The sequence below is a fragment of the Parus major genome, chromosome 13, assembly GCF_001522545.3.
Source record: "Parus major isolate Abel chromosome 13, Parus_major1.1, whole genome shotgun sequence".
Lineage (NCBI taxonomy): Eukaryota > Metazoa > Chordata > Aves > Passeriformes > Paridae > Parus > Parus major.
In genome coordinates, this window is record NC_031782.1 from 4550931 (window position 1) to 4578291 (window position 27361).

General features: G+C 43.8%; 1 protein-coding gene across 1 annotated transcript; it reads right to left on the reverse strand.

The window, feature by feature from the left end:
* Positions 1-1953: 1953 nt before the first annotated feature.
* ITK (IL2 inducible T cell kinase) lies at positions 1954-26431 on the reverse strand. Its single transcript, XM_033517723.1, has 17 exons — positions 26126-26431; positions 15545-15649; positions 15152-15233; positions 13829-13957; positions 13176-13216; positions 12663-12814; positions 12149-12214; positions 11923-11977; positions 9701-9780; positions 8928-9064; positions 8145-8219; positions 7286-7457; positions 6400-6616; positions 5609-5673; positions 5404-5522; positions 4413-4570; positions 1954-3898 (listed from the first exon to the last, which is right to left on the reverse strand). Exons 1-17 carry the CDS (start codon positions 26294-26296, stop codon positions 3827-3829), a joined length of 1896 nt encoding a protein of 631 aa, XP_033373614.1. The 5' UTR covers positions 26297-26431; the 3' UTR covers positions 1954-3826.
* Positions 26432-27361: the final 930 nt, after the last annotated feature.

The window sequence follows — 27361 nt, forward strand, 5'->3', positions numbered from 1 at the left end:
TCCTGTGGGTGTCTGTTGGCTCTGCAGGGAAGCTTGGACACCAGGTTTGCACTGCAGATCTGCTGCTGTCATTTGAATGCATGCCATGGGCTGATGGCACTGGGGTCTGCAATCTAGAAAAGCAGCAGAACAGTCTTAGGAGCTAGTTTTGTTTTAAAGGACAGGACCACGCCTGAAAAATTTATCAATAAATCTCTGGGCATAGAATATTTCCCTGCATAGTATTTCTTCTTTGGGGGTTGGACTAGGTGACCTTTAAAGGTCGTTTCCAAGCCAAGCTATCCTATGATTCTGTGATATCTGTGACTCTATCTTACCCTTGGCTAGAAGACATTGTAGCCATCATTCTTCTTTTTACTATTTAATACTTGTCAGAAAAATTCAGTAAGTGAGCATTGTTACTGCAGACACAAAAGATTTAACAGCAAATTATCATTCTGAGGCCATGGGTGAAACAAGGTTAGTTCGAGAAAAGTGGCAGAAAAGACTGCTGTGGACTTTTTTTTGCACAGTTTAATCTGGTCCCATTATCAGCCAGGGAATTCCATGATGGGAATTCCATGAATGTTATGATACTATTTTAATTTTCTGCTCCATGTTAGCTGGTAGAAGGATAGAATGAGCTTCCCTGCATTTGTCCTGCAGAACTGCCTGCAGGGACAGGACAGCAAGGGGCAGCCCCATGCAGCTACAGCAGCAGTGTGTGCATCAGGGTGTGAGGAGGAGGGAGGGCACGGTGGTGGGGTGAGCTGGACACAAGGACACACATGAATTTGTGGTGGCTGCCAAGTGAGCTCTAGCAGAGCCATTCACCTGAATCCTGCTGTGCTGACATTCAGAGAGGGATAACGCCAAACATCACATAAAAACACGTTCATTAAAAAATACTCCAAGAAGTTCCAGATTTTTTTATTTCTTTCAGGCCTGATTTTAAGGTAATTGTGCACTGGAACAACACCCACATCCCTGGGGGACTGACCCGTGCCCAGAAAAGAGCTTTTTATGGCTAATGCTGCCACACTCAGTCCCTGGTCTCCACTGAGAAGCATCAGCTGTTGTTTCTAGATGAGGTTACTGCTTGGCTGCCTCCTGCTAGCAGGGGCTCCAGCCTGGCTGTGCCTGTGCCTGGCCATCTCAGCAGCAGCCTGGGGACACGCTGGGACACAGCTCTGGGGCCTGGGGACATGCTGGGACACAGCTCTGGGGCCTGGGGACATGCTGGGACACAGCTCTGGGGCCTGGCTCCAGCCAAGCGTGCAGAGCCGTGCCCCCACCCGCGATAACCAGCGGGGAAAAGCGGGGACAGGCACAGCCTCCCACCCTGGAGAGACACAGCCAGGCAAAGGGACAGCGGCTCCACCGTCCAGCACGTTGGGAATGCTTTCTAGGGAGGCAGGGAAGGGGTGTTCAGAGAAAGCTCACTCACTTTGCAGTGGGAGACTGATATTCTCACCTCTGCTTTGTGGGGAATGGGTCTGGTCAAGCCACAATCTACCTAAACTTGCCTTAGACACTGCTGTGGTGAGGGAAGACTGTGTCAGAGTGCCTTAATATCATGCAGTTACCCCACTCTGGCACTGCCCTTTTGAGATTCCTGAAGTGCCTTGTAAATTTTGGGGAAACATCCTCTGGGAGCACTCAGATATTACCACCCCTAATTTTACAAAGATTCAGAGAATTTAAAGCCACCATCATGGATATTTAGACCTAAAAATCTGGTGTCAATGTAATAAATTACCATATTTGCAGAGATTCTGAATGCTTCCTACCCCCATAAACCCAGCACATTGTATAACCCCAGAACACAACCACAGCTCTGGGGAACAGAGATATTTCAGAAAGCCAGAGGATGCCTGTCTGCATCTTGGTGGAAGGGATTTGGGGGAAGATAAGGCTGTATAATTATAGATGCATGGTTTTTGCAGTTTTGCTCACATATAGTGAAAGTCACAGTTGAGACTCAGCAATTTTATTGTTTGGAAAAGTCCATATTGTGTGCATAGAAAGACTGCAAAATAAAACTGAACATAAACCACCACAATAATGTTTTGTGCAACCCACAGTAGCTAATAAATATTACACTTATCCTAATATAAATATAACCTCAGAAATGTCACCTGTCAGAGCAATACTGCTGCTCCTTAATAGCAACGACCCCATGCTCAGCAGACCCGTGGTTCCTACAAGGATGGTGGGGGCAGTGAGCCAGAAGCTGAACTCTGTGAGCCTGCAGACACCCCTGTCACAGTGTGGGGAGATGTAAATGGAAGGAACTGGTGCCTTGCCCATATCCATGTGCCTGAAAAGATATTCTGGCTCCTAAAAGCCACCCTAGAATGAGGTGCCTGAAAAAAAATACCAAAAATTAAGCCTCCTTCTATGAAGAAATAGTTTGACACAGGATATGTGAGATCATGGGATTACATTATTTCCTTGTTCCATTTTTGTTGGCAAACATATTTGAACCTAATTTGTGTAATGACAGAAGGTTGCTGCTGAAAGTTTGCACTTCAGAGTTTTTGTAAGGTGCTGTTGTGTAGGGTTTCCTCATGTTCTCACCTGCCCAAGGAGAGAAGCATCAAAAATACTTATTGCATATCTGTATATATCATCTGTGAGCCCTCTTGACTTCCCTAGTGACTGTTAATGCTTAGCACACCATTCACACTGGACTTTTTCTTTGGTCACTGCCTTTGCTCACAGAAGAGATGGAGAAATCTTTACTTGTGATGATTCTGTTACTTTTTAATGTAGGAGAAAATTCTTCTCATGATCAGTGGTGACTGAGCACATACCCTGCTTGTTTTCTCCTCCTCTCTCCTTCCTGAGCCCTCTGGCTCCTTCATTCCCAATACTGAACTGGTGTTCAGGAGTAGATTCCTGTATCTTTCACAGGTAATCAGATCCTGGGGCTCTGTCTAGTCCTGGACTGGGAACACATAACACGCTGCACTGCTCAGTCCTCCATACTTTGTTCAAAGAAATTGGGTGGAGATCACATGTCAATCTTCTGATGTAGAAAGACTGAAGAAAAAACCAATATAAACATTTAGCTTTGATTTTCCCCCTCCAAGAATGTCTTCATTTGCATCAGAGTCCCTTTTTCCCACTCACTGTACAGTGCAATTTGAGAGAATTTCAAGACTCTTCAGCACATACATTTCTTTTTCTCTTCCTCCCTCACAAACTCACATGCACACACAGACACCGCTTCACCTTACCAGGTATCCAAATCCTATTCCTGTTATGCCACAGTTGTGGGGAAAATCATGCAAAGGGAAAACAAAACCACCTTGAAATACCAGCATCAGAAATGCAGCCACTGAATCCAGCCTGTGTCTCCCAGGCTTATTCCTGTTCAGAGCTTTCAGGTCCAGCCCACTCTGAATTAGAGATCCAGGGAAATGTCTAAACATTCCTGCTCACTTAAAGAAAGCTTTTTTTTTTAATCTTCCTCCAGGGAAGACTTTCATTTGGGAGTTCACAGAAGTAGAACAGCAATGTCAGATCTCTTAATTTTGAGGCTGTTTCTTCGGGAGAAACACCCTTGCTGGACTGTGTGGTTCAGGACTCCATGCTCAATAGTCACTTCTGGTTTTAAGATGCAAGCCACACTCTTGGCCAAACCAAAGCCTGTGTCTGTCTAAGCTCTGGAAGACCTGGGGATATCTTGTTTGTCTGGAAGTACCAGCCTCTGGCCTCTCCTTCTCCCCAGGCATACGGCAGATGTTTATGGTGAGAGGATTCCTGTTAATGCTGTGCTGGGGAAAATCCAGCCTTCTCTCTTCTCAGGACACTCAGCTGTGCTGAGCACACAGTGCCATGATTACACATCAAACTCAGAGATTTCACTCAGCTGAAACAGCAGAAGAGAGAAGGATGGCCGCTCATCTTTCCCCTGAGCAAGGGAGAGAAGAAAGAAGAACATTAATGTCAGCTGGAGAGGAATGGTTAGCAAGGAAAGCCTTGGGAAGAAACTGAGTATTAACAAAAACACAATCTATCCTTATAGAGAAAATGCCAGTGGAAGAACAAAATTCCTTCTGTGCAATGTTTCTTTTGTTACCAGTGAATTTGGCTGGGTGGACACTAAGTACCTTGTAATGGCTTGGCTGTCATTTTTACCACCTTTAGAACTCAGCCCCACAGATCCACAGCTTTCTTAGCAAGGAAACTGTGGAATTAACTTGAGTTAGGTGCACTAAATGGGCTTCTCAGTGACGTCAAATAAAAGGCAGAGAGCCCAAAGTTTGCTTGCTAGTGGAGGTGAAAGCTGCAATGCTTCAGCTTAAAATCCTCCAGGATTTTATCTTGTGTTAGCATGTGGAGAGTACAACTCTCTCTCCTCCTTAAAGCTAAGGGGAAGGGAGTTATTTTCTTTGGGAAATAGAGCTCTCCAGTACAATACTCACCATCCTCCAGCAGTGGCTCATCACCTCATAAATGGTCTTGGAGGCCAGCTTGGGTTTGTAGAGCCGAAATCCTGCGTTGATTTCTTCCACCACTTCTGCATTGGTGCGATTCTCATAGGGGATTTTACCTTCACTGAAGACCTCCCACATCAGCACTCCTAAAGCAACCAAATGGGAAAAAAATCACACAGAGGCAAATAAAATCCTCAGCAGGCCCAGGGCCACCTTCCACCTGCTCTTTTCTGCAGCTCAGCATTCGTGCCCTTTACTTGGAAAAGCATTTTCACTTGGATTCTCAGTAGACAGTTGAGAAACCAGGCCCTAACACAGCTGTACAGTTTCAGGATGCCAGCCAGGATCTTTGGTGCTCTCTGAAGCATCTCTCTGTTGAGTCTGTGAAGGGCCTGAGCACCCAGCTCCAGCTGTGCTGCTCACATCCCAGCCCAGGAGTGCACAGCTTCAGCCACAGCTTCAGCCAGCAAAGGGCGAAGGAAGGCACAGAATTCACAGGCACAGGCCAGCAAAGGTTATAATCCTGTATTATTTACTGCTGGCCCCAGGGCTGAGTGGCACCCCATTGACTGTGAGCTGTGCACAGCACACTGCCCCATTCACTGTGTGGGCTGGAGAGGGGCCAGGCCCATGAGTGTGCCAGATCCACAGCCCAGGGGACAGCCTTTGTTATGGCTTTGGGGAAAAACACACAGCAGTGCTCTTATCTGTGAGGGTCCAGAAGGGAGACCAAAGAATGGACACAGATCATAAAACAATGCATTGTGGAGCAGGAAATGAGGTGAGAAGTGTGAGCAGTGAAATAACATATTCAGATCAGCATAAAGCAAATGCAGTCAGCAGAGAAAATCTGGAAGGGCCCTGGGATTGACATGCAGAGAGATGGAGAGCCTAAATGTTGTCTCTCCTCTCCCTCTCCCTCTCCCTCTCCCTCTCTCTCTCCTCTCCTCTCCTCTCCATTTTGACAAGAGTTTCTTACCGAATGACCAAACGTCAGATTTGGTGCTATAGTTGCTGTAGGAGAAAACCTCTGGGGCAGACCACTTGACTGGAAACTTGGTACCTGTGGAGCTGGTGTACTGATCATCCAGGACAATCCTGGAAGAGGAAGAGAAGGGGGAATGCTGAGTTACCCCCATCCTGTGACAGCCCCAAGGGATCGTGTACAGCCTCAGTGCCTTTACCTCGACATCCCAAAGTCGGACACTTTGACCACGTGGGATTCCCCCACCAGGCAGTTCCTGGCAGCCTGCAAAAAAACAAGGTGCAAAGGCATCAGGTCAGAGCTAAAACACTCTCACAGCCACTCAGGGGCTTTTATCCTGGAGGAGCAGATAGTGCTAGGAGCGTCAAAGTGACATTGTGCCATACAAAGAGGACAGAACCCTGAGCTTCTCATGCTTTCTGCACATTTTGCAGCATGGTCCTGGTGGCAGAAAAGCTGTTCAACCATCACTCTGACTTGCAGGCCCTTCTTGCCCAGAAAGGGTGGAGCAAGACCCTAAAATAGCCACAGCTACTCACAGTCATTGCATGCCTAATGAAACTGCAGCAGTGACTGATGGAGCTTGACTGAAAACCCCTTAATTAAAATTATTTTATCATCAATGCCTGTTTATACATTATTTATGCTAGGACAGGCTTTTTTTGTCATCTTCACTGATTTTAGATGTGAAGAGTGGTCAGTACTGTGGTTCTTGAGGAGCAAAAGAGTCCACTCAGGAAAAACCCCCAAATGCTATAGGCTTGTTTCTTCTTTCCCAAAACAAGTTAAGGGGAATGTATTGATCAGTGCTCCAGGGCTTGGTTTTTGGTTTTTTTTATCCCTTAAGTATTTGTGCTGCTTTTGCAGTGAGGGCAGATACAGGATTCCCTATAAACAGACAGGCAGGAGTGTGGAAGCTGAAATTATGGAAGAAAGCAGAGGAAAAAGCCCCTCTAGAGCAAAGGAAAAGTCCACATGGGACCAACATACCAGGTCTCTGTGGATGACAGAGTTTTGCTCCAGATAAGCCATTCCTTCACACACATCCAGGCACATCCCCAGCAGGGTTTCCTTGGAGAAGCTGCCCCGCTGGCTCCTGAGGTAGTCGGACAAGCAGCCATTCTCCATGAACTCGAACACCAGGCAGATGGGAGCATCCTCAAAGCACACACCATAAAGCTGGACTAGCTTGGGGTGAGACAGCTTCCTGAGGGATAGGGAGGGAAGGTGGGAAAGAGGCTGAAATAAGCTCAGTGCCTGCTATCCTCACAGCAAGTGTGTTTTACACAGCAATTTGTGCCACAGTGCTGCAGCCAGCTTGCTGCAAAGGCCAGCTTTGCAGATGTGTAGACCAAGGACTAAATATCATCCCATTTTAATGGTAGTGGTCACCAAAAGATTTTTCTGCCTGGGAAACCATCCAATCAAACAAAAATAACATCAATTTCTGTCTGTCTTGTGGGGAGGGAAATGCAAAAAAATGCAAAAAAGGTCAATAAAACCAAAGACAAATACATTCAGTTGTGCAAAGCAAAAGATTTTACAGGTAGGGCTTTTCAATGAAATTTCCCTTAAGTTTTATGAGTTTATTTCTGAGAAAAACCACTTTGCTCTCCAAAGTGCACCATCAGTTATCTCTGCCTTCCTGAATAGCAGAGATCTGGAAGACCATTCTGGATATTGATAGATCTGGAAGCACAGTAATTCACTTATACTTGAATTGCCTTCCTTCATAGCCACCAGAGCTCACCAGTGTATTTACTATTAAGATACATAGCAGATAATCCAAGTTTGAATTCCCTATTCATATTCCTGACTTTCATTCATTGTTACAAATCCCACAGGGTGTGATTGTTGTGGTGAATCTACCACTTACATCAAGACTTTGGCTTCCTCGATGAAATCCTCCTCAGACATTGCTCCTTCACGGATGGTCTTTATGGCTACTTTGGTCTTGCCCAGCAAGTAGCCAAGGTAGACCACCCCAAACTGACCACTGCCAATCTCCTGCACACGGGTGAGCTCACAGGCATTAATGACCAATTTTCCTGTTGATTGCAAGGGAGAAAGAGTAAGGACTAAGCAGCAGAAAGCCAAACAAAAAGCTTTTGTGGGTAAAACACTGAGGCACGGCTCCAAGTGAGACTTTCTGGCTCTCCCTCAAATTGCCTGTCTGACCTCTGATAGCTCATTTGACTAGTCCATGCTGCAGGTCATGTTCAAGGGCAGGAACAACAACATCCCCTTTCTCTCTCCTTTGTCTTGCCTATCCAGTTCTTCAGGGAGGATTGTTTTTACCATGCTTATGTGCAGTACCCAGCACAACACGGGGCTTGAGTTTCTTTGACGTCTCCAAGAATTACAATAAAGATGATAACAGCAAAATTCTATTGACAACAATATTCAAATGAAGGTATCTTTCAGGAGGGACTCAGCTTTCATTCTACACTCCCATTTCCATCCCCTTTGTTCAGCATTCATTTTGGTATTTAATGTTGACTTCACTTCCCTGGGGTTCTCACCACCTCCCAGGCACTGCACCATCAGTTCAGACATTTCTCAGTGGCCATCACAGAAATGACAATCTGGTGAACAGTGCAGTGGGAAGACTTGGAGAAAACCACTTACTGAGGCTGTAATCACATGAATATTCCTCAATATCCATGGGGATGTGCAGGATCACCCAGCTGACCTGCCAGGAGTGTGTTTCCCATGCAGTCATGGGAGAACCTTACCGTAGCTGAGCCCTGCGGTGATGGGAGCCTGTTTCCTCCAGGAAGAGACCGCGTACCGCAGCCGTGTCACGAGACCTGGGGACACAGGGACAGGTTCCTGTTACTGCCACAGCCACGGGAGCCTGCCTGCCACCACCCCAGAGGGCAGCTTGGATTCTGGAAGCAGATTTATTGCACTGAGTTCTCAGCTCCACTTGAGGGCAGCTGAACCTCTGTGCAGGCTCTGGTTTCCTGCCTGTGAGAAGGAAGCCAGTTCTGAGCACTTCCAGCTTATTTCTCATTTTCACATCCAAAGCTTTGAGTCTCTGTAAACTCTGATGAATTTCCAAATGACACTTGGTATTTATAGGGTGTTTTGAAGCCCAGTGCTTCCCTTGGTACTCCTGGACTGTGGGGATGGGAGTCACCATGTCTGGTTATGGATACTGGCCACGTCCTTCACTTTGTGTCAAATCAAGGATGCAGGGACAGATCAGAAGACCCTGCAGTGTAATTCCAACATATAGCTTGGCCTGGTAGTGGTGATACACCCCCAGAGCTCTCTATAATGTGTCATTATGACATCTGTGTTGGCCATGGTCAGCCTTAGAAGGACAACCAGAGTGAGGATGTAATACTGAAAGCTGGAAGCTGGCCTGAAATGGTCATTTCAAAATAAGTGGGAGAAAAGGTGATGCCATTTAATGCTTAATTGTAAGGACAGAGGGCTTGGGAGCCTTCCTTCATTCAAAACAGTCACCTGGCAAACCAGCACCTTCTCTGTTCTGCAGCAGCTTCACTCACCTGCTGCATTGTGCTGGTGGTAGTTGATGAGGTCAGGGATGGAGTCAAACACGTGCTTTTCTGCCAGGTAGTACCGCTTGGGAAAGTCAGTTGTCTCATTGATGTGATAATGCTTTATAACAGGATTGTTGTCTGTGCTGGAAAAAGGAGGTTTTCTTTTAGAGGAAATAGCTCGCAGCAGAAAGACAGGGATTTGGGGTATAAACAGAAATAAGTGAGCCAAGGGGAGAACCCTCCCCCAGAAAGAATGGGGGAGTGGCAAGGAGTGAGCTGCAGCTGCTAATGAACTCTCTGTGGTCTCCCTCTCACAGATGGGCTCATCTTGAGGGAAAGGCTGAGGTCTCCTGATAAGAGAAGGTTGTGTACTAAGTTTCTCTGCCTCTTCTTTGTGAAACACAACTTTCTGCCCCATCATTGAAAGTCTTTCACCTTTCTTGCACTACCCACCTCTGATGAGTCCAGCACACAGCCCATGTTGATCCTACTGACAGTTCAGTTCAGTTCAGGGGACAATGCCATCAGAACGACAACCCCAATGATGTCCAAGGGACTATTTATAGGCACATATTTAGATTCAGGGAGAAGTGGAGCCTTTAATACACTTTGGGACTGGCAGCTGACTCTTCTGCCTTTTTTGGAAGTGTTTTCCCTCTATCATTTTCATCAGCCTTCTGCTCTCTCATTATAATGCCAAAACTATACAGAGATTACACACTCATAGAAGCCATTTCATTGATGTAATTGATGTGAAAAGCTGCTGAGCTCAGCTGTACCTTAGTGCTTTGGTGAAAACAGAGACTGTGTACATGCCAGGCTGCCTCGAATCTCTCACCATGAAGGCCCCTTCTCTACCCTGGAACAGGAGCAAAGGAAAGAAAACTGGTTAGAGACATAATGGAAAAAAAATTAAAAAAAAGTAGGCTGGGGGCAAAACTGTGCTTATTTCAGCCCTGTCATGAAGATGTGCTAAACATATAGGAAAAAAAAGAGCCATCACCCCACTGACAGAGCTTAGTGTGTTCCAGCTCTGGTGGCTGCCCAGGGCCTGCAGGTCTCTCTTGGGTGTTAGGTGCTTTTAACTCAGCTTCCTCTCAGAGCTCTCAGAGGAAATGAGACTTAGGCACTTGTGCTGAGTACATGTGGGTGTGCCTCTCTGTCCCTCCAAATCTCTCCTCTGGAAATTCTGAATCCATTGACTGCCCTCAGCCCTATCTGACAGAACACATGTTCAATGAAATGTGTGGCCAAGTGGAAAGGCAAACCCCTCTGAGTGCTCCCTGTGGAGTGAGCAGCCACAGAACAAATCACAGTTAATCCAGCACCAGAGAATCCATATGGGATTGCAGGAATGAGAATTTACCAATGTACCACAAATTGGAAAACCTTGGACATGATCCTGCCCTTTTATAGGTACACCAGTCATCCAGTATCTAAATAAACTTATCTTTCTGGGTAAGAAAGCAGTCCTCCTGCAGTCTGCCACTCACAGAACAATTTCCTTTTTAACTTTTCACTGTAATTGTTTTCCACTCATCTGAATGCTAAAATGCCTCATAGGGCATGATCCCACTGGCCCAGATGGATCAGATAGCAAAGGAGATTTAACATCACAGTTATGGAATGTGCTGTACTGACCTATATATTGGTAATAAACCCCACATTTTTCTTCTGTTTGCAGATAAAGAAGATTTTCACCTGGCATCCTAAGCACCTGATTTTTTCCTTCCCTCCTCCTTTGCTTTACATGGTAGGTTTCCTCCATTTTATGTCTTCTACCCACCCACAACACTTCATGCAGAGCTGATCCACCGAGTGCACCCCGCCTTCCCTAGAGGTGTGATCAGCTCCAGGTGAACACAGAGGCTGAGCTGCTCCTGCATCCCTGGGTATGAGCTGCTGACTGTGCAGCTCTGCCCAGGAGGGATCAGCCTTCTGAGCTGTGAACTTCCCAGGGTTGGCCCTTCAGCAACTGCACAACACCTACTGCGTCTGCAGCACACAATATCTGGCAGGGGAAAGCTCTAGAAAAGGTCTCTCTGCTGTAGAAGCATTTGTCATGCACAGTGAGGGCTTCAGAACTGGAGGTGGGCAAGTTTTGGAGGCAGCATCCTGCCCAAGTTACTCTAAGCTCTATTCTTGGCCTTCCGTTCTCAGCTGACACCAAGCCTGGCCAAAGATCATTCACAAACGTGGCCATATTTCTGGGGGGAGCTGTGAGGTTTGCAAGGCTTTGAACCAGAAGTCTCTGCAGCCACATGGGGTTAATTACCACAGAAAAGTACTGGTACGACCGAAAGAAAAAATAAGACCACTAAACCATGTGTGGACTTGTCCTCTAGTACTTTGTACAAGAATTTTTAAAACCCCACAATAATGCTCCTATTTCCATAAAATACTACTGTTCCAAGAAAGAACATTTTATTTGTATTTATTAACAGTGACACCTGTTAATGTAAGAACTGATTTAAAAATGAAGGTTGTGTTTGTGTGGAGAATTTGAACAAGAAGCTTATTCTGTATCTTCAGTACAGTTTTCACTGGAAAACTCTGGCACAACTGAAAAATTAAAGATGTGTGCTTACATGTACATACACACAACTGAAAAAACAAAACCCACAGCCATACTTTTGGCTTTCACCCAAAATACTTCAGCACAAGATTGGTTAGATTTTCAGAGAACTACTGGCATCCACAGGCCTCCTGCAGAGATAGAAAAGATGAGCTAAAATCAGTTTTCAGCTGGCACAGTGGTCTGAAGCAGTGTTCTCCTCCAGTCCCAGTTCCTGGGTGTGTTTGGATGGCACAGCTCCATCCATGCTCAGCTAACCTGGAGATAAGGGGGTTTGCTGGTGGCCCTTTATCTCACATTACACACTAAGGACACAAACAGAGCAGGAACCAGGGTTCATCTCTTACACAAAGCAGCCCTTGCAAGCTTAATTTGTCATTAATTAATTATTATTTCCCATCCAGCCCATCCATAACACTGGTTTACCTCATCCCTGAGCAGTGTTTCTGCTTTGCTTCTGCTGATGTTCTTATTGTACCACCTGAAAACATGAAAAGACTCCAAGTCAGCATTTCTAGGCCAGGAAAGTTTCTCCTGAAAAGCTTCTGAATGGAGCATCCCCAGGGTGGAGTGTGAGGTGGGGTGGGGGTATTTGAGGCTTGTAGCTTCAAATCCAGGATACAGGTACAAGAAAAACACAGGCACAACTTACTCATAAACTTGCAGATTCTCGGGTGATTTTTCCACCAGGTAGCTGCTTGGCACGTAGCCTTCATGCCTGTTGAGAGGCAAGACAAGTGTGAGTGTGATGACAGACAGGATTTTCTTTGCATCTGTAGGAGTCAGCCCTGAAAGCTTTGCCTGCTCATTGCATGATAAAAGTGCTGGTGGGTATGCATTGAGTAGGGTTACTGGAGAAGAAAACAACTGATTGCGCCTCTAAACTTAGAGAGTTTCACGATTTCCCCCCTGTGTATCACTGCAAATAGCACTCTGAACTAAGGACTGTTTATTGTTGTAAATTTAACTTTAAGATCCCTTTTCTCAGCTGCCTGAAGCAAAAGCAAAGGGAAGAGTTACCCTAAATAACCTTCCATCGCTTTTCCCCCTCTAAATAAGAGGATGCTTCAAAAAAGCTAAACAAGAGGGAATAAACATATATATTAATGGAAGAACAAACTGGAACTAGAAAGGACTTGCACATTGGCTGTTGAAAAGGGACTTACCCATTCTTATCTTGAATCAGCCACCAATGTTCCTCAGAGCTGTCAATCACATAATATTCCTCATTATATTGTAATGTCAGCTCTTGTGGGTTCTGGGCTTCATAGTCATATATGGCAATAACCACAGCTTCCTTTGGGTCCAGCAACAATTTCTGCACAAATTAGGCAAAAGACTCATCACATTCATATTATTATTAATATTCATATTCATAAAAAAGCAGTGGCATGCTCTCTAAAGTGGTATTTTCCTGTCAGCACTGGTGTCCCCCTGGGCTCAAAAGCCTCAAAGCACACAGAGCATCTAGTGGGGTGTGGTGGCAGCATGACAATCTTTGGCACTTTCAAACAATGAATTTCATATAAAAATTTCAATTGCACAGAAAACACCCAGGGAGTGTTATCACAGGTGAAATTCTAGGTCACTGCATGGTGGTGAGCATTAATAAGGACATACTCCCCACTGGTAGTTAATCATGCAGGACAGGACACTAAGGACACCATCTCTGCACTCACCCTGTTATCTTCAGGAGTTGGAGGAAGAGGTTTCTTTGAGGCTGAAAAGAAATCAAGAAAGATAATTTGAAGTAGGTGAGGACAAAACCAAGGGAGAAAGGAGCAGTGCAATTAATACATACACCACTGAATGATGACCTTTGGACTTTGAGAGCAAGACCTGCCTTGGAAACTGGGGTACAGATTAGTTAAGGCATCAAGGTAAAAAATACAGGGTAGCTGTTTCTTTGGTGAAGAATGATTGACCACTTGTGCTCATTTTCAGGAGGCAAAGTAAAGATTATGCTTGGCTATTGAAACCACAGCAGAAGTATGGTTTGGTTTGGTTAAAATAGGACACAGAATGTTGAATGCATTTATCTCAAGAAAGTTCTTATGGCTTATTTACTGATCACAGATTATTAATTCCTTAGTTCTCCACCTCATTCCAAAACCAGCACCAAGCATCACACAGAGGAAAATGTGAATTCAAAAAAAGAGTATGCCACATACAGTAAAACATAAGCCAGAACATCCCAAGAAGCCAGGAACATGTCTCTTTATGGAAATCTAACATAATATTTTTTGATGTCCTGTACAAAAGAGATTCAATCCTCTGCTTTTGCTAGGAATAAATATTTTCCATGTCAGGATGGTCTTAACAAGTCCCTTACCGCTTTTGGTGGGGTCATATACCACACAGCCAACTGCCATCTTCTCTGTCTGAGCACAGCATCTCCACTTGCCATCTAACCAAAAGTCTGGATGACACTTTGAAGCCAAACTGTTGTTGTATCTGGTTTCTGAAAAACATTAGGGGAAGAAAAAGAAGGGGGGAAATGAATTTATTTGCATCAACATTCATTCTAGAAGTCAACTAGAAATAAACAGAAGTAATCTTCTCTTTAAAGAAGCTTCTGCAGGCTTGTTTCAAGAGACTGTTCATATTGTCCAAAGGAGGGGACAGTCTCCAAGTGTTGAACAAGAAGAGGTGATAAAGTAGAAGCTTGGAGTGGGGGAATAAGATTGCAAGAGTCAGTGCATGAACTTCACAGTATCTCCATCAGGCAAAATGTTTTCAGAGGGAACAATACAGCAGCAGTGCTGTAAAAGAGAAAAAAGCTGTGACAGAAGCCTGGTGCAGTTTTTATGTAACTAATTGACACCTTCCTCACATCAAGAACTCTGTCTCTGCCCCCAGTGTTGGTTTCTGCAGCACCATGTCAGTGAACCACAGTACAACTCAGGAGGTGAACAGGAAATGAAAGTTACCCACAAAAAGGTTCCTTAATAATCATGATTCTCTAAAAAGTTTGTCACCTAACCAAAAAAATCTATTAATAAGAGCTGAAAAAATTTCTGTGCAGAAAAGGTTATTAAAAAAATTAGCTACAGGAAAATCTTCATCTCTTCCTGAAGAAGAAACCTCAAATTACAGTAATTTATTAAGAGTTTATTCTAGAAAGACACAAATCACAGAATCCCAGGAGGGGTCAGGTTAGAAGGGACCACAGTGGCTCATCTGGTCCAGCCTCCCTGCTGAAGCAGGGTCATCCAGAGCTTGTGGCACAGATGGTTCTGGAATATCCCAGGCAGAGAGGTCACATCCTCCATGGATAATCCATGCCCAGTCACTGCACAGGGAAGTTCTTCCTCATGTTCAGGTGGAGCTTCCTGGGCATCATTTCTGCCCATTGCCTCTTGTCCCATTGCTTGGCACCACCAACAGAGCTGGTCCATCCTCTGACCCCTCCCTGACAGACATTAAGGTCCCCAGATAAACTATGCCAAGTCCAAATTTCCCATGTCTGCTGAAAACACACCCACCAGATTTACAAGCAATCCGAGTTTATAACCCACTACCTGGGCTATAAACACTTTGACTGCTGAGATGGGAGACATTGACTCCTCCTGTGCACTTCCTCTGCATTATTTGTGACAAAGCTGGTCAGACATAAGCACCTTCCACAACTGGGTGGGCAAAGGTGGTTTTTTACCTTCCTTCAGCGTGAGGACCCATCTCTGCCGGCTCTCGCGGTTGGGGGCAAACACGTAGAGGATGTAGTTGTCGTGGACAATCTGGAGAGGGGAGCAGAGAAAGGAGCCAGCCATGAGAAACAATCCCACACACACTGGCCACAAGGGAGTCACCAAAGGAAAGAGGCAGCAGCCCTCTTACCAACGAGCTATGTGCCAAATGTGGGGAAAGTGGAGTAGCAGAGACTGTTCAGAAGCAGCTTTGAACCTCACTGACTTTTGGTTATCTAAACTGGAGTAGAGGTTCTGATCAAGAACCTGGTGTTGGGTTCATTAAGGACTGCACTGGAAAGGAAATGCTATTGAAATACAAAATGAAGTGATGTCTCTCTCTGTATGGTCAACAGACTCACCTGGAAAGGGTATTTGTACTGACAGGGAATGATGATGTCACTTTTCACAATTTCCACACATTTAATCCTGGAAAGTTCCACACAACCCTTCAAAGTCCTTTTTTTCTAAAAGACAGAGAAAAGCACTTGGTTGATGCTATTGATTGTGGATTAAGTGAATAATTAGACCAGACTGTTGTGTCTGTCAGAGACTTAGTTTTAATGGAGCAGAAGCAAATTAACTGATTATGTAAGACATAAAAAAATGTAAAGAATAATTTTTTTATATTTGGTATCTCTATCTGTATTCCCATACACACACATATATTTCAACTCAGCACATGGATTTTAGAGAACCAGTCAAAACCTCTATTTGAAATTCAGCTTTTACTTTTTTTATTCCAGCAAAGTGAAATCAGGTTTCAACCAAAAAACAACTATTTTCATTAAACTTTCAGTTTACTAGCCCTGTTTCATACTGAAAAAGATATAAACCAATAAATATTTTATTAAAAAAAGTTTGGGTACTGAGGATTTCAAAACTCTTCATTTGATCCAAAATGTACATTTTTACTGTATCTGTTTTCCAAAAAACTACAATATATCTCTATTTTTGTTTTGTCTGGCTTTTCAGCTAAGAAAAAAAAAAAACAACAGGGAATTTTGAAATAAATGTTATCCTCAAAAACTTGCCAACAAAGCTGCTTCTCTGGCATCCTCTGCTGCGCTCCCATTCCCCAGGTGTTTGGGTATATCAGGTACCCAAATAACAGTATGGGCAGCAGGGAAAGAGTAAAAAGAACAGATATTCATGTATTGCAGCTTCCTTGGTGTACCCTGTTCCCTGTGGAATCCTCACCCCGTGGCTCCATGGCCAGTGGCACTCAGCTTTTGTGGGACAGGGGTGAGGGCAGCTGGTAGAAGTGGAGCTGAGGCTCAGCCTCTGGTGCTTCTGCAGGATCCACTACACCAGTTTACTCTTCAGAGTGAGCTGGTTTCCTGTTTTGATTCATTTTCAGTAGGAATTAAACACTGGCTGTCCCCACACTCTGCTTTGGGACAGCGTGACGGAAATCAGTGAGATTTAAGAGCATCAAAACATTGCAAAGGTTCTGTTTTCCAAACACTATCAGCAGGAGAGAGCCTGAACTTCAGCGTTGTACCTGCCACAGGTTATCACTCAGAGTCTCAGCAAGACTTTGGCAACCTTCTGACCCTCCCTTGGGCCCCAACTCTTTGTGTCTTACACCCTCCAGCTCCCCCTTGCCCGTTTTCCCTCTGTCACCCCCACCCTGCAGCTCTGCCCCGCTGGCAGCAGCCATCCCCAGCACTGTGCCAGCCCCACTGCTGCTCCTGTGCCACCTTTCAGAGTGAAATTCAGCCTAAACCGGGCCAGCAGCTCATGCCTCTGGAGATGGGGGGAGGTTTGCCACAGAGAGAAGAGGTTTGCCTCGAAACAGAGAGGCCCCGAGGCTCCCCAAGCCTCATTCTTGCATGACTGGATGGGTATTTTGCCTTTCTATAATTGGACTTGAGGCAAAAGAGGAAAATTGTTACAGTGTGGTCGCATATTGCTCTTGCTGGCCTTTGCTGGTGCATTTGTGGTTTGTATTTGTATTTGCTTGCAGTTTAACCAGTGTCTCTGGATTTACTGCCAGGACTGTCTCCTCTAGACAACATCTGCCTGTGGCTCTCTGGGGTGTGGGAGTCTTCTAAATCAATAAACCCAAGGCTTTAAAGCACCCCTAAATGTAAACACCAATTAACTCTCAAGAGTGCTGACAAGCCTTAGGAGGCCTTACTGCACCCCATTTTCACCATCTATTTCCTTTCATTCTTACCTAGTCACTTCTTTCTTTCAGACTTTGCTTCCTCTGTCTCTTCTGCAAAACCTCCTCTATCATTTGTTCTACCCTTGGGACTTCTACCCTTTTGATGAGGCACAAAGCCATTTATATCCTATAAAAACCTTCCATTTTGCTAGTGCTGAGCCCTCCTTCATCTCACTCCTTTGAAGTCCTGGGGTTTACCCACATGCATTCCTCCCCTGAGGCTTTAGCAAGCGATGCTGTGCCAGGCACAGGCTCTGCCCTTTCCTGCAGACTGGCTTTGTTGATGCTTTTCTGGACTCTGCCGAAAGACAGGGTCCAGCCTTCTCAAGGAGCTTTGTGCAGCTCTCATGGCCCACTGTGTTCCTTTTAATCACACAATTCAGTGATGGAAGCTCCTCATAATCTCATGTTGCAGCACAACATTGGTGTGTGTCTCACAGGCAGAGCATTGCCCAGCGGATCCTCAGCAGATGGGACCCTGCTGATAGAAAACAATTACAGTCCTCTAGCAGGACAAACAACAGGAATTACCACTCACAAACCAGGCATTACCCAGAAACTGGGCTGGAAACTAAACATATCCCTGCTTTTGTGATGTTCAACCACACTTCAATCCAACAAAAGCAACAGGGCCATTTGGAAGGAAGGGGAGAGGAAAAGCCTCTTAAAAATGGCCTCTGAAAAACCTCAGGGACTTGTTCCTAAAAAGGCGAGACAAAACATGCTGACAGATCTCTGTTTGCTGTTCCCAGAGCATAGCTGGGTAGATGTTTTAGCTGCTTGGTCAGTAAAAGCATCAGGGGTTTTGCTGTGTGCCGTGTGTGGAAAGAAGCAGGGCAGGCTGCCATCATGTGAGGAGAAGCATGAGTGCTGCAGATCAGCCCATCCTGCTTGATTTGCTTTTGGTCCATGATTTGCAATGATATCAGTTCTGGGAACAGCTCTGAAAGGAGCCAGGTGCATCACAAGCCCAGTGCATTGATATCTTCATCTTTGGTACTCCCCCTCCTCTTGCCACACAGCTGCAGCAGCTCTTTCATTGCTTAATTCTTTTCTTTATCTCTGCATTAACCAGATGCCTCTGGTGGCCCTTAATTGCTTTAGATGCTGGGATAATTGACCATGGGACAATGGACACAGCCCTACCCTGCAACACAAGGAGGCATCTCCCTGTGCCTGCTTGAGGAATGAGCTGCCTGACATCCATCGTGTGCCAAGCCCAACCACCAGCACCCGAAAAAATGAATCCCTTCCCTCCATCTCAGGTCTGGAGCAGGGGCAGGGATGTGGAGCTCATGGTGAGAGGGCAGGGAGCTGTCAGGGGCTGCTACAGGTGACACAGGTCTGCTCGTGATCGCATTTCCTGAGCAGGGCCCTGCACCCTCAGGCTTCACAGAGGTCTGAGATCTTGTAAGATACAGGGCTGAAAGGCACTGAGCCGAGTGTTTGGGCTGAAGGTCCCTCAGTGGGTGCCCCCAGGTTTTGCTGAGCCCCAGTGTGTTTATCAAAGGGCCCTGACAAAAGGTGCAGCCACCAGTGCTGGGAGCAGAGGGAAAGGAAAGGCAGGGCAGAGCCTCATCAAGGAGCAGAGGAGGAGGCCAAAGGCAGCGTTTCTTGGCAGGAAGGCAGCACCCTGGGCTTCAAGAAAGTGGGCTTGGTTCCAAAGTTGCATAACAACTTGTATCTTCTTTCTTCTGTTCTGGTGAGGGGAAAACCAAGCCAGTAAGATTGACATGGCCCCAATTCCTCAGCAGCAGTCCCTGCTGAGGGCTGTCCATGTTGCAGCTTGGCTTTCCTTGCCCAGCGGTGTTTGTGCTCTCCTGTCTCCCCATCTCCTGTGCATCCCTTCCTGTGCAATGCTGGCAATGCCTCCTTGGTAGGAGGGTAGAGGAAAGCTGATTTATAGCTGAGGTGGAGCAAGGTAGGAAATTCCAGTCCTCAGCAAGTCTGACCACAAAAAGAACATAAATCAAAGCACTTTATGACCTTCTCTGTACATCGGGGCTTTTGCTTTTGGTAAGAATCTGAGCCAAACGTCATTCCCCATTTTCACTTACTGTCTTGACTAAAAGGAGCAATACTTAATTGGTGGTTAAGTAGATGAAGGATCTTTGCTTTGACCCTGTGTCACCTGTTCCCTGTCTCTCTGCCCTGGCTGGGCTCAGTGCTCAGCCTGGCAGAGGCAGCAGCTGGTTTTGAGGGTTGTGAAGGTGGAACTCCCCATGGCAGAGAGCTCAGCTGGCTCGGTCAGCTTCAGCCTTTCAAACAAGTGACGTGTTCCTGCCTTTCAAGGAGTTTTCTTCAGGCCTTGCTGAGCTTCTGAAAGAATTTGGGAAGGAATTTCTTGATGTAGAAATAGCAACCAGAAGCTTATGAGATATCACTGGAAAAAGATGCAATTATTTTTAATGGTAGCCCTCCTGCTAAAGTATTTTTCCATTGACCAAAAGACCTGAGCTTGAACTTGAACATCCTTGAACACTGTGTTGATACAATTACTTTCTATCTCTTATAATATTCCTTATTTGTGGAATGTGCTGTTTTTCTCATTAATAGTTAGGATATTAAGAACTGTTGAATGCTGGATTCATAGCAACTTTGTCTGGACACCATCTTCATTCAGTATTTTCTGAGTTTTCTCACATTAGGAACACTGAGAGTTTCAGGGTTTATGGGAAATAAAACAATGTAACCAATTTTTAACTTGAATCTGAGAACTAAATTGAGCAAATTGATTTTTAAAAGAAAGTTGTAAGGGATTTTGTATTTTCTGTCATGCTAGCTTTCTAAAGGAAAATTGGAGAGGAGTGATAATTGATAACACTGCGATTTTTTGTAGAACCTTGGCTGTTATGTTATATTTTAATACCTCCAATGTATTTTGTTATATTTGATATTTAAATTCCTAAATGTCTCTGCTTATCTTACCTGTCCATCATGAGTATTTTGTCCTTTGGCTTGAACTAAAATAATAATTTTATTTTTTTTCTGCTGTTTTCACATCTAAAGAACATGAAGGTGTTTTAGGGGTGGGCATACCTTGAATGCAGTGTGCACAGAATTGTGTTAAATAAAAAAGCCATCTGCAACTGGTGCTTGAGGTGCCTGCATTCAACTATTTACTATCCTTACACAATCCCACAGACCAGATCCAGTCTTGTATTTCCATCAAATCCAATTCCAAAATTCACTTTGGCTCAAGTCTTGTCCAGGATGGTTATCAGGGTGCCCATCTCTACAGTCAGCACAAGGGCTTGGACAAGAAAATCAATGCCATCATCAAGAAACAGAAGGGAAAAAAAGGGAAGATTCTTGGCTTTCAAATGAGCTTTCTAATATGATGGAAATAAGCCTTTTATGTTACATAAAAGCACATGGAACAACTCCTGAATACTATATTAGTTTCATCAAAGCTATTCTTGACTCCAGCAAAGACTGGGAGCAGTGGATTGCAGTGAATGAAGGATTCAGTGGAAGAAAAGAAGCTAAATTAAATCAACTATATGACATCACTTTTTCATGAAAAACAAAAATAAATTAAGCTTTAAGGCCAAAATTAAAAAACAGCCAGAAAGGATGAGAGTATAGAGCAACAGCCAGGCATTGCAATAAAATAAGTTACAACACTGATTACAATATAAAGCAAAGTCAAAGGCACTGGAAGAAAAAAAATGGCCACAATAGAGAAGTCTAATAAAAATCTCATATTTATTGTTATATATTCAAATTAGGAGGTATTCCTTCCTTCTTAAAGATATAAAAGAAAACATGGGTTGAAGATTTTGCTACATCCTCAATGTTCTCTGACAAAAGGAAGATTTGAGCTTTGTAAATTAAACAAAATGGAAGTATCTGACATTTGCTGCAAAAAGCTCAGAAGGAATTAAAAAAAATTCTTCAAAAACTAAAGACTAATAAATACACAAAAACGGGCCTAGTAGGCACAGAACTGGGCAGGCGTAGAAAGGTCAAGTAGAAAATTACTATATTCTAGAAGATAAAATTAGTTATTCCAGCAAAGAAGGAGTGATTTTTGTTACCAGACTTTACCACGTTTGTGTAGCTAGAAAGGCCACAGACAGACACAGAGAACCTGCATTTTGCTCAAGGCAACCCTGTCTAGACAATATCACCACCCTGAATCAGGATGCTGCTGCAGGAGTCATGAATGAGAACAGCAATAGACAGGAACTTCGCAAATATCCAGAAAAAGATTGGGTAAGATGGAATGGAATAGATTGATGAAAGATGTGGAATCTCTGTCATTGGCTTGGTGGTGACTGTCCTGCTCTGAGTGTTGATCTTATCCTGGAAAAACTCCAACTAAATGAATTAAGAAGTGCTCTCCAACCAGCATTACCATGATTCTATGACTTCACTATAGAAACGAGGCTCATTGTGACAAACAGCATTAACTTCATCCTCCAGCAACTCCAATACTAAAATTTGGATTATTCAAAATTCCTGTTAGATTTTCAGAGACGTACTAGACATTAAGGCACAGACTTGTACTCTGTCTCCATCTCATTTAGGGTTGTCTTGATTTTATTACATAAAAATTGATTGAAATGGGTGACGCAGACAGATGCCAAGCCTGACCTCTTTTTGGGTGATATGTGTATTATTAGTAAATTAGTTGGAGATATGCATCAGAAAACATGTGGTATTGCAAATTCTGGCAAGCAAGCAGTACTAGTTAATAAATACATGGCAGGTTATGAAGAAGGACATATTTAGTCAGATGTATTTATTTGGAAGGTAGTCTTTAAAACAAAGATGAAATTCCCTTTATGTGAGGACTGCAACTTCATGGCTGCCAAGGTATTCAGAATACACAAAAAGCAATGACAAGTGGTATGAATGGCCACTCTAACTAACAAGACCAGCAAGGAGATCTTCAGAAGAAAAGTTTTAGTGTGTTTACATTAGAGTCTTGGGGGAAAAATCAAATTGGATTCTGTGTAGAATAATAAGGTAAAAGGGACTGGACTGAGGAGCAAAGCGCTGCTTTTTGTCCCATGGGTAGCAGGACTGCTGCAAGCAACCCAGCCTGTGGATAATGCTGCAGAGCAGCTGGAACATTTTTGGGATGCTGATAAAAGTCTTTTCAGCCAAGTTTATTCGTTTGTTCTCATATAACAAGAGACTGAAAGCAGATTTCACGGCCCAGTAAAGTGCCATCTTTGCCATCTTTATATGTGACTATCAAAGATCTGAATAAAAGAGTCCAGGACAAGGCTGACTCATTCTATGTGACCTCCTGAGCATCTGAGCAGTGTAGGAAGAATTGTGCTGATGTAAATGAAAAAAGAATTTGGGCTTTTCTGGGTGAGCCTTTCATTGCTGCCTTTATCAGCTGGACTAATAATAGCCCACAAGTGCATGAAGATATAAAATTTCAAAATATTTATGTGCCTGAAGGATTTGCTAAGGACAGTAAGCTGTTGGGTGAAGGGACTACAGATAATTCACCAGTTCAAGTGCTTTTGCTTCATGTCTAAGGACATTTGAAACTCTGTCCCAGACACCTCCCCAAAGGGATTCACTTCTCTGCTGCTTTTGCAGAGCAGGAGGTGTACCACGACCCTGAGAGTACCACAGTGTCTGAATTATACATTATTGTAGTCAGGATCAAACTTATTGAAATAGTTAAAATTACTACTCCCATGTGCTTATTTACTCAGATGTACAGTAGCTACAAAATCAGACCCTGAAACAAGTAATTTTTGCCTCTGGAATTGATTTGCATGTTATAATAAAGGCACTGCTGATGTCTTTTAGCAGAGATGGGGGCTGAATACATGTGCCTGTTATCAGGGCTTTGCTTTATGTTAAGACAGCCCTGCATTGTGCACTGCATAATGAATTCCAGAAAACACAGCTTCTTATTGTTGTCAGTTATTGGGGGCTCATTCTCCTAATGAGACATGTAAATATCTTTCATTAACATTAAGGGCCACTGTGTGCTTGGCCTCTGAGGAGAACAGTGCTCTCTGTCAGCTGTGGCAGAAAGACAAAAATTACAATGAAAATGCCATTACAGTTATTGCAAAAAAACCCGCCCTTATGATGTCAGCTGTCTCGACAGCTTTGGATATTGTTTGCAGAAATATCCCTGTAGCCTTTTGGCCTGCTTATTTCCTTGGTTTGGACTGATACAAAAAAAAAATCTTTAATATTATTTTATACCTTTGATTTAAAAATGCAGAGAAAGGGACTGGATGTTAAATGCTGTTAAATACAGGCAGAATATATAAACCAGGGCTTAATGCATAAGTATGTACTTTAAGTCATCCAAGTGAAATCAGTGGGACTTCTCAAACTTTTAGGCAGCTCAGGAGCTGTTTTACCTGAATTTTTGCACAGGCTGCTGTTACTGACTGACCAGGGAATGGAGAGATGGGAATGATACAGAATAAAACTCTGAGTACAGAAATCCACCAGACAGGTTGGTAAGGTTTCTTAAAGAAACTCATTGAAAACCCTTGGTGAAAAGATCCCCAGAGATCTCCCTTGAAAAATCCATTTAAACAGCTTTTAAAGCCCAGATTCTTGCTGGACCCATCCATGTGTCAGTCCATAAAGCACCTGCAGCCAGCTGTCAGCAATGTCCCTAAACCTCCAGAGCAGGGCCACATGCAGCCTGGAAACAGTGACAGCCTGCTGTGACCTCTGCCAGCCCCAGAAATTATCTGAGAGTCCCTGTGGAGGAGAGCAAAGCAGTGCCAGGGACTGCACCAGAGAATGAGCACCAGAGCATTGATTTCAACCCCTGCACATGGTGCCTGGTCCTGCTGTACTCCTGGGAATGGCACAGCCCATGTGCTGGCCAGGGATGATTGGAATCCTCCCTCCACTGGCTGTGAACTCAAATGCTGTGGGTTCCCTCCATTCTGAGCACAAAACAAGATGGTTCTTGCATTGGCTGCCCTAAGCTTTTCTCTCCAGAACAGCACTGGCCTGACCATGCAGAGGTCTCACCAGCATATCATCTAATTTTAATTACTGAAGAGGCTAATGATCTGTTCTGGGAGTATTTCACAGGATGAATTCTACTCTCTGTACTTTGTGACAAAATCTTTTCATGTAACAACCTGATTTTGACAGTTTTTGTGAGAAGAAAAATCAGCATATCATGGAAAATCAGCCCTGTGGTTACAAATATACCCACCACACCTCAAAAGTGCACAAGGTTCTAAAGTTGCATGTGTGTTTACCTACACATGTCCACACACAGATAATATATGCATTTTAAAACATAAAATATGTAAGTGAATAATACACCAAACCCTTATCTCACCTAAATGACCTTTTGGAAGACCCAGAGGGAAAATTTCTGCAAACACAGAGTGTGTGAAGTCTATGCCCCACCAAAAGTCACCAAGTCAGATTTTCCAAACTATTTCATTCCCTAAAGATGCTGACAAGAGAGCTATTGCAAAAGTATCTAGTCAGAGTTACGTTGAATTCACGTCAAGCCCACCAAGACCTAGAAAGCACCAAAGAAAACTAGTAGTGAAGATTTCTCTAAACACCTACAGCAAAATAATTTAGATGCTTTTCAAATCTTAGCCCTGAATAATAAAGTGGAATAGTTTTAATGGAATTTAAAATCTTACAAAATGACACTTGAAAAATAGTTTGGAGAACAGACAAAGATAGTCTCGAACTATAGACAGTCACAGTATGCAGCAATGAATAGTGTCTTGTTTAAAATGGAGGTAAGAAAAACACGGAATACAAAGTAAAAGCAAGAAAAACATTTCATTGGGTATGTTTGAAAGAAATGACATGCAGGTGAAAATATGACTGTTAACCTTTAAACCTTTTAACCTTTAAAGCTGGTTTATAACCACAAATAGGTTGGGATAAAATATGAGGGCATATTGTGCTTTTCTTTTTTTGTTGGGTTCTGTTTCTACTTAATTTTCTGTAACTGAGCAAGATCAGATGGTCTGAAGTTGCCAGTGCTGGATCCAAGGCAGCACAGTTCTTCTCTGCCTGCAGGAACATTGCCTAAATATAATGGATTAACAGCACGTTCAGGGACTGTTGGAAAACAAGCAAGATTATTTACAACCGTAACGAGGCTCCACAAACATCCAGCTATAATAGAAGGAAATAATTCTCACTTCACTAGAGCACTAAACACAATGGGGTGCACAGATTGACTTCTAATTTTCTTCATATTTAGCAAATCAGCAAAATGCAAACTAGGGGAAACAAAGCCTGGCCTGAGCCTGGATCTCATCATCACAGCCCACCTGAAGCTTGCTGCAAAAACTGCACGTTACATGTGGCAGGTGAATTTATTTAAAAATGCTTGATGGATCCCCTACCAGCCATCAGCCTGACGGCCCAAAGAAAAGAATGAGAGTGAAGATCTGTGGTGACTTTTTCACAGATACAATCAGGGTGCACTTGTGACCTTCACAATATGCCTCTCCAGGTCACCCCGTCCCCATGTGAGGGGCCAGGAACAGGCTCACTCAGCTCTTACACACTGCCCATGCTAAATTCCTACAATAAAACTAGATCCTTCTAGAAACTGGTAGAGTAGTCTTCTTCCTCCATTCACACCAAATGCTCACTGATCAGAAGCTCTAAATGACCCATTTAACCAATTTTCAGTGCATGGTGCTGTAGCAAGGACCAGATAAGTTAACAAAATTTAACAAAGATCATCCTTCCCACCATTAGCATCCTTCCCTCCCTTAAACAAATTTCATCCTTCCTTCCATTACTCTGAGAGACAAAATGACTGACGTACCCCGTGGCGATGTTCGTAGTAAGCCAGCTTGGATTTGGTCAGGACAAAGAAGCGCACTTTGAAGTTGGAGGGTGAAGTCCTTCTCTTCTGCTGGGATTTCTTGATCAGCAGTTCCTCCAGGAGCACACAGTTATTCATGGCTGAGCCAAGAATATTTGTCTCCCAGGACATGGGGAGTCTGTGCTGTGTGCCCTGTCAAAGAAAGAAATACGAGAAAGAAGACAGTTAATTAAAAAAAAAAAAAATGTTCAAGAGGCAGCGTAGGTGCTTTTGAGCTTTATCTTCCCATCTACAGCAAAGCTTCCTTTCTGTCAGCCCATAACCACATCCTCTCTGAAGTCACAAAGCGAACAGCACATGCTGAAATATACGCTAAGGTAAATGTTGTGGAAAAAAATAACACTTGAGGGAGATGCAGTAGATGTGAATCAATGATTAAGGATAAATTAAAGGGGTGTGGCATGATTAAGCATCTATCTCCTACTGGCTCATCTGGTAAATATAGCTATAAATGCACACACCCAACACGGATGTACAGGATGAATGTCCCTACTGTCCTCCCAGATGTAGGTCATGCATCCATATTTCTTTTGTGAAGGAATGATGCCTTTCTATTTAGAGTATTTAGCACAGACATTTCACAGGACAGATTTTGAGGGAGTCCCTCATGTAATGATTTATTTGACAAGGTGGTGTTCAGTCAAAGGTTGGACTCAATGGTCTTGGAGGTCTTTTACAGCCTTAATGATTCTGTGATGACATGAAAATTCCTACTGTGTAAGCAAAGACAAATGATATCCAAGATATACTTGTATAAGGAATGATAACTATTTGCAGTTGGCAGATATTTAAACTGACAGATACAATAACCAATAATTAATTAATAATCAATGGCTACTTTTTCTTAGAGATTACTGACTGTCTCAGGTGTATCTGGTGAGGTTGTGGCTGGATGCTGCAGGAGGCACAGGCACAACAGGCCCTCTGTGGATGCCATCAAGACCAATGTCACCAGCAGTGAAATGGGCACAAACACCCAAACAAACACATCTGGTTTCCTCAGGCCTCCAGAGCACTGTTCAGGACAGTCAGCACCAGGCTTAATATAGAATTATAAAAAAATAATGATGTGTCTAATGCAGTCAGTACAACAGCACTGTTCTATTTTAAAACAAATGTAATTCGTCTTTCTCTGCTCCTTAATTTTTCATATTTTGTGTATTTTTTGTATTATTG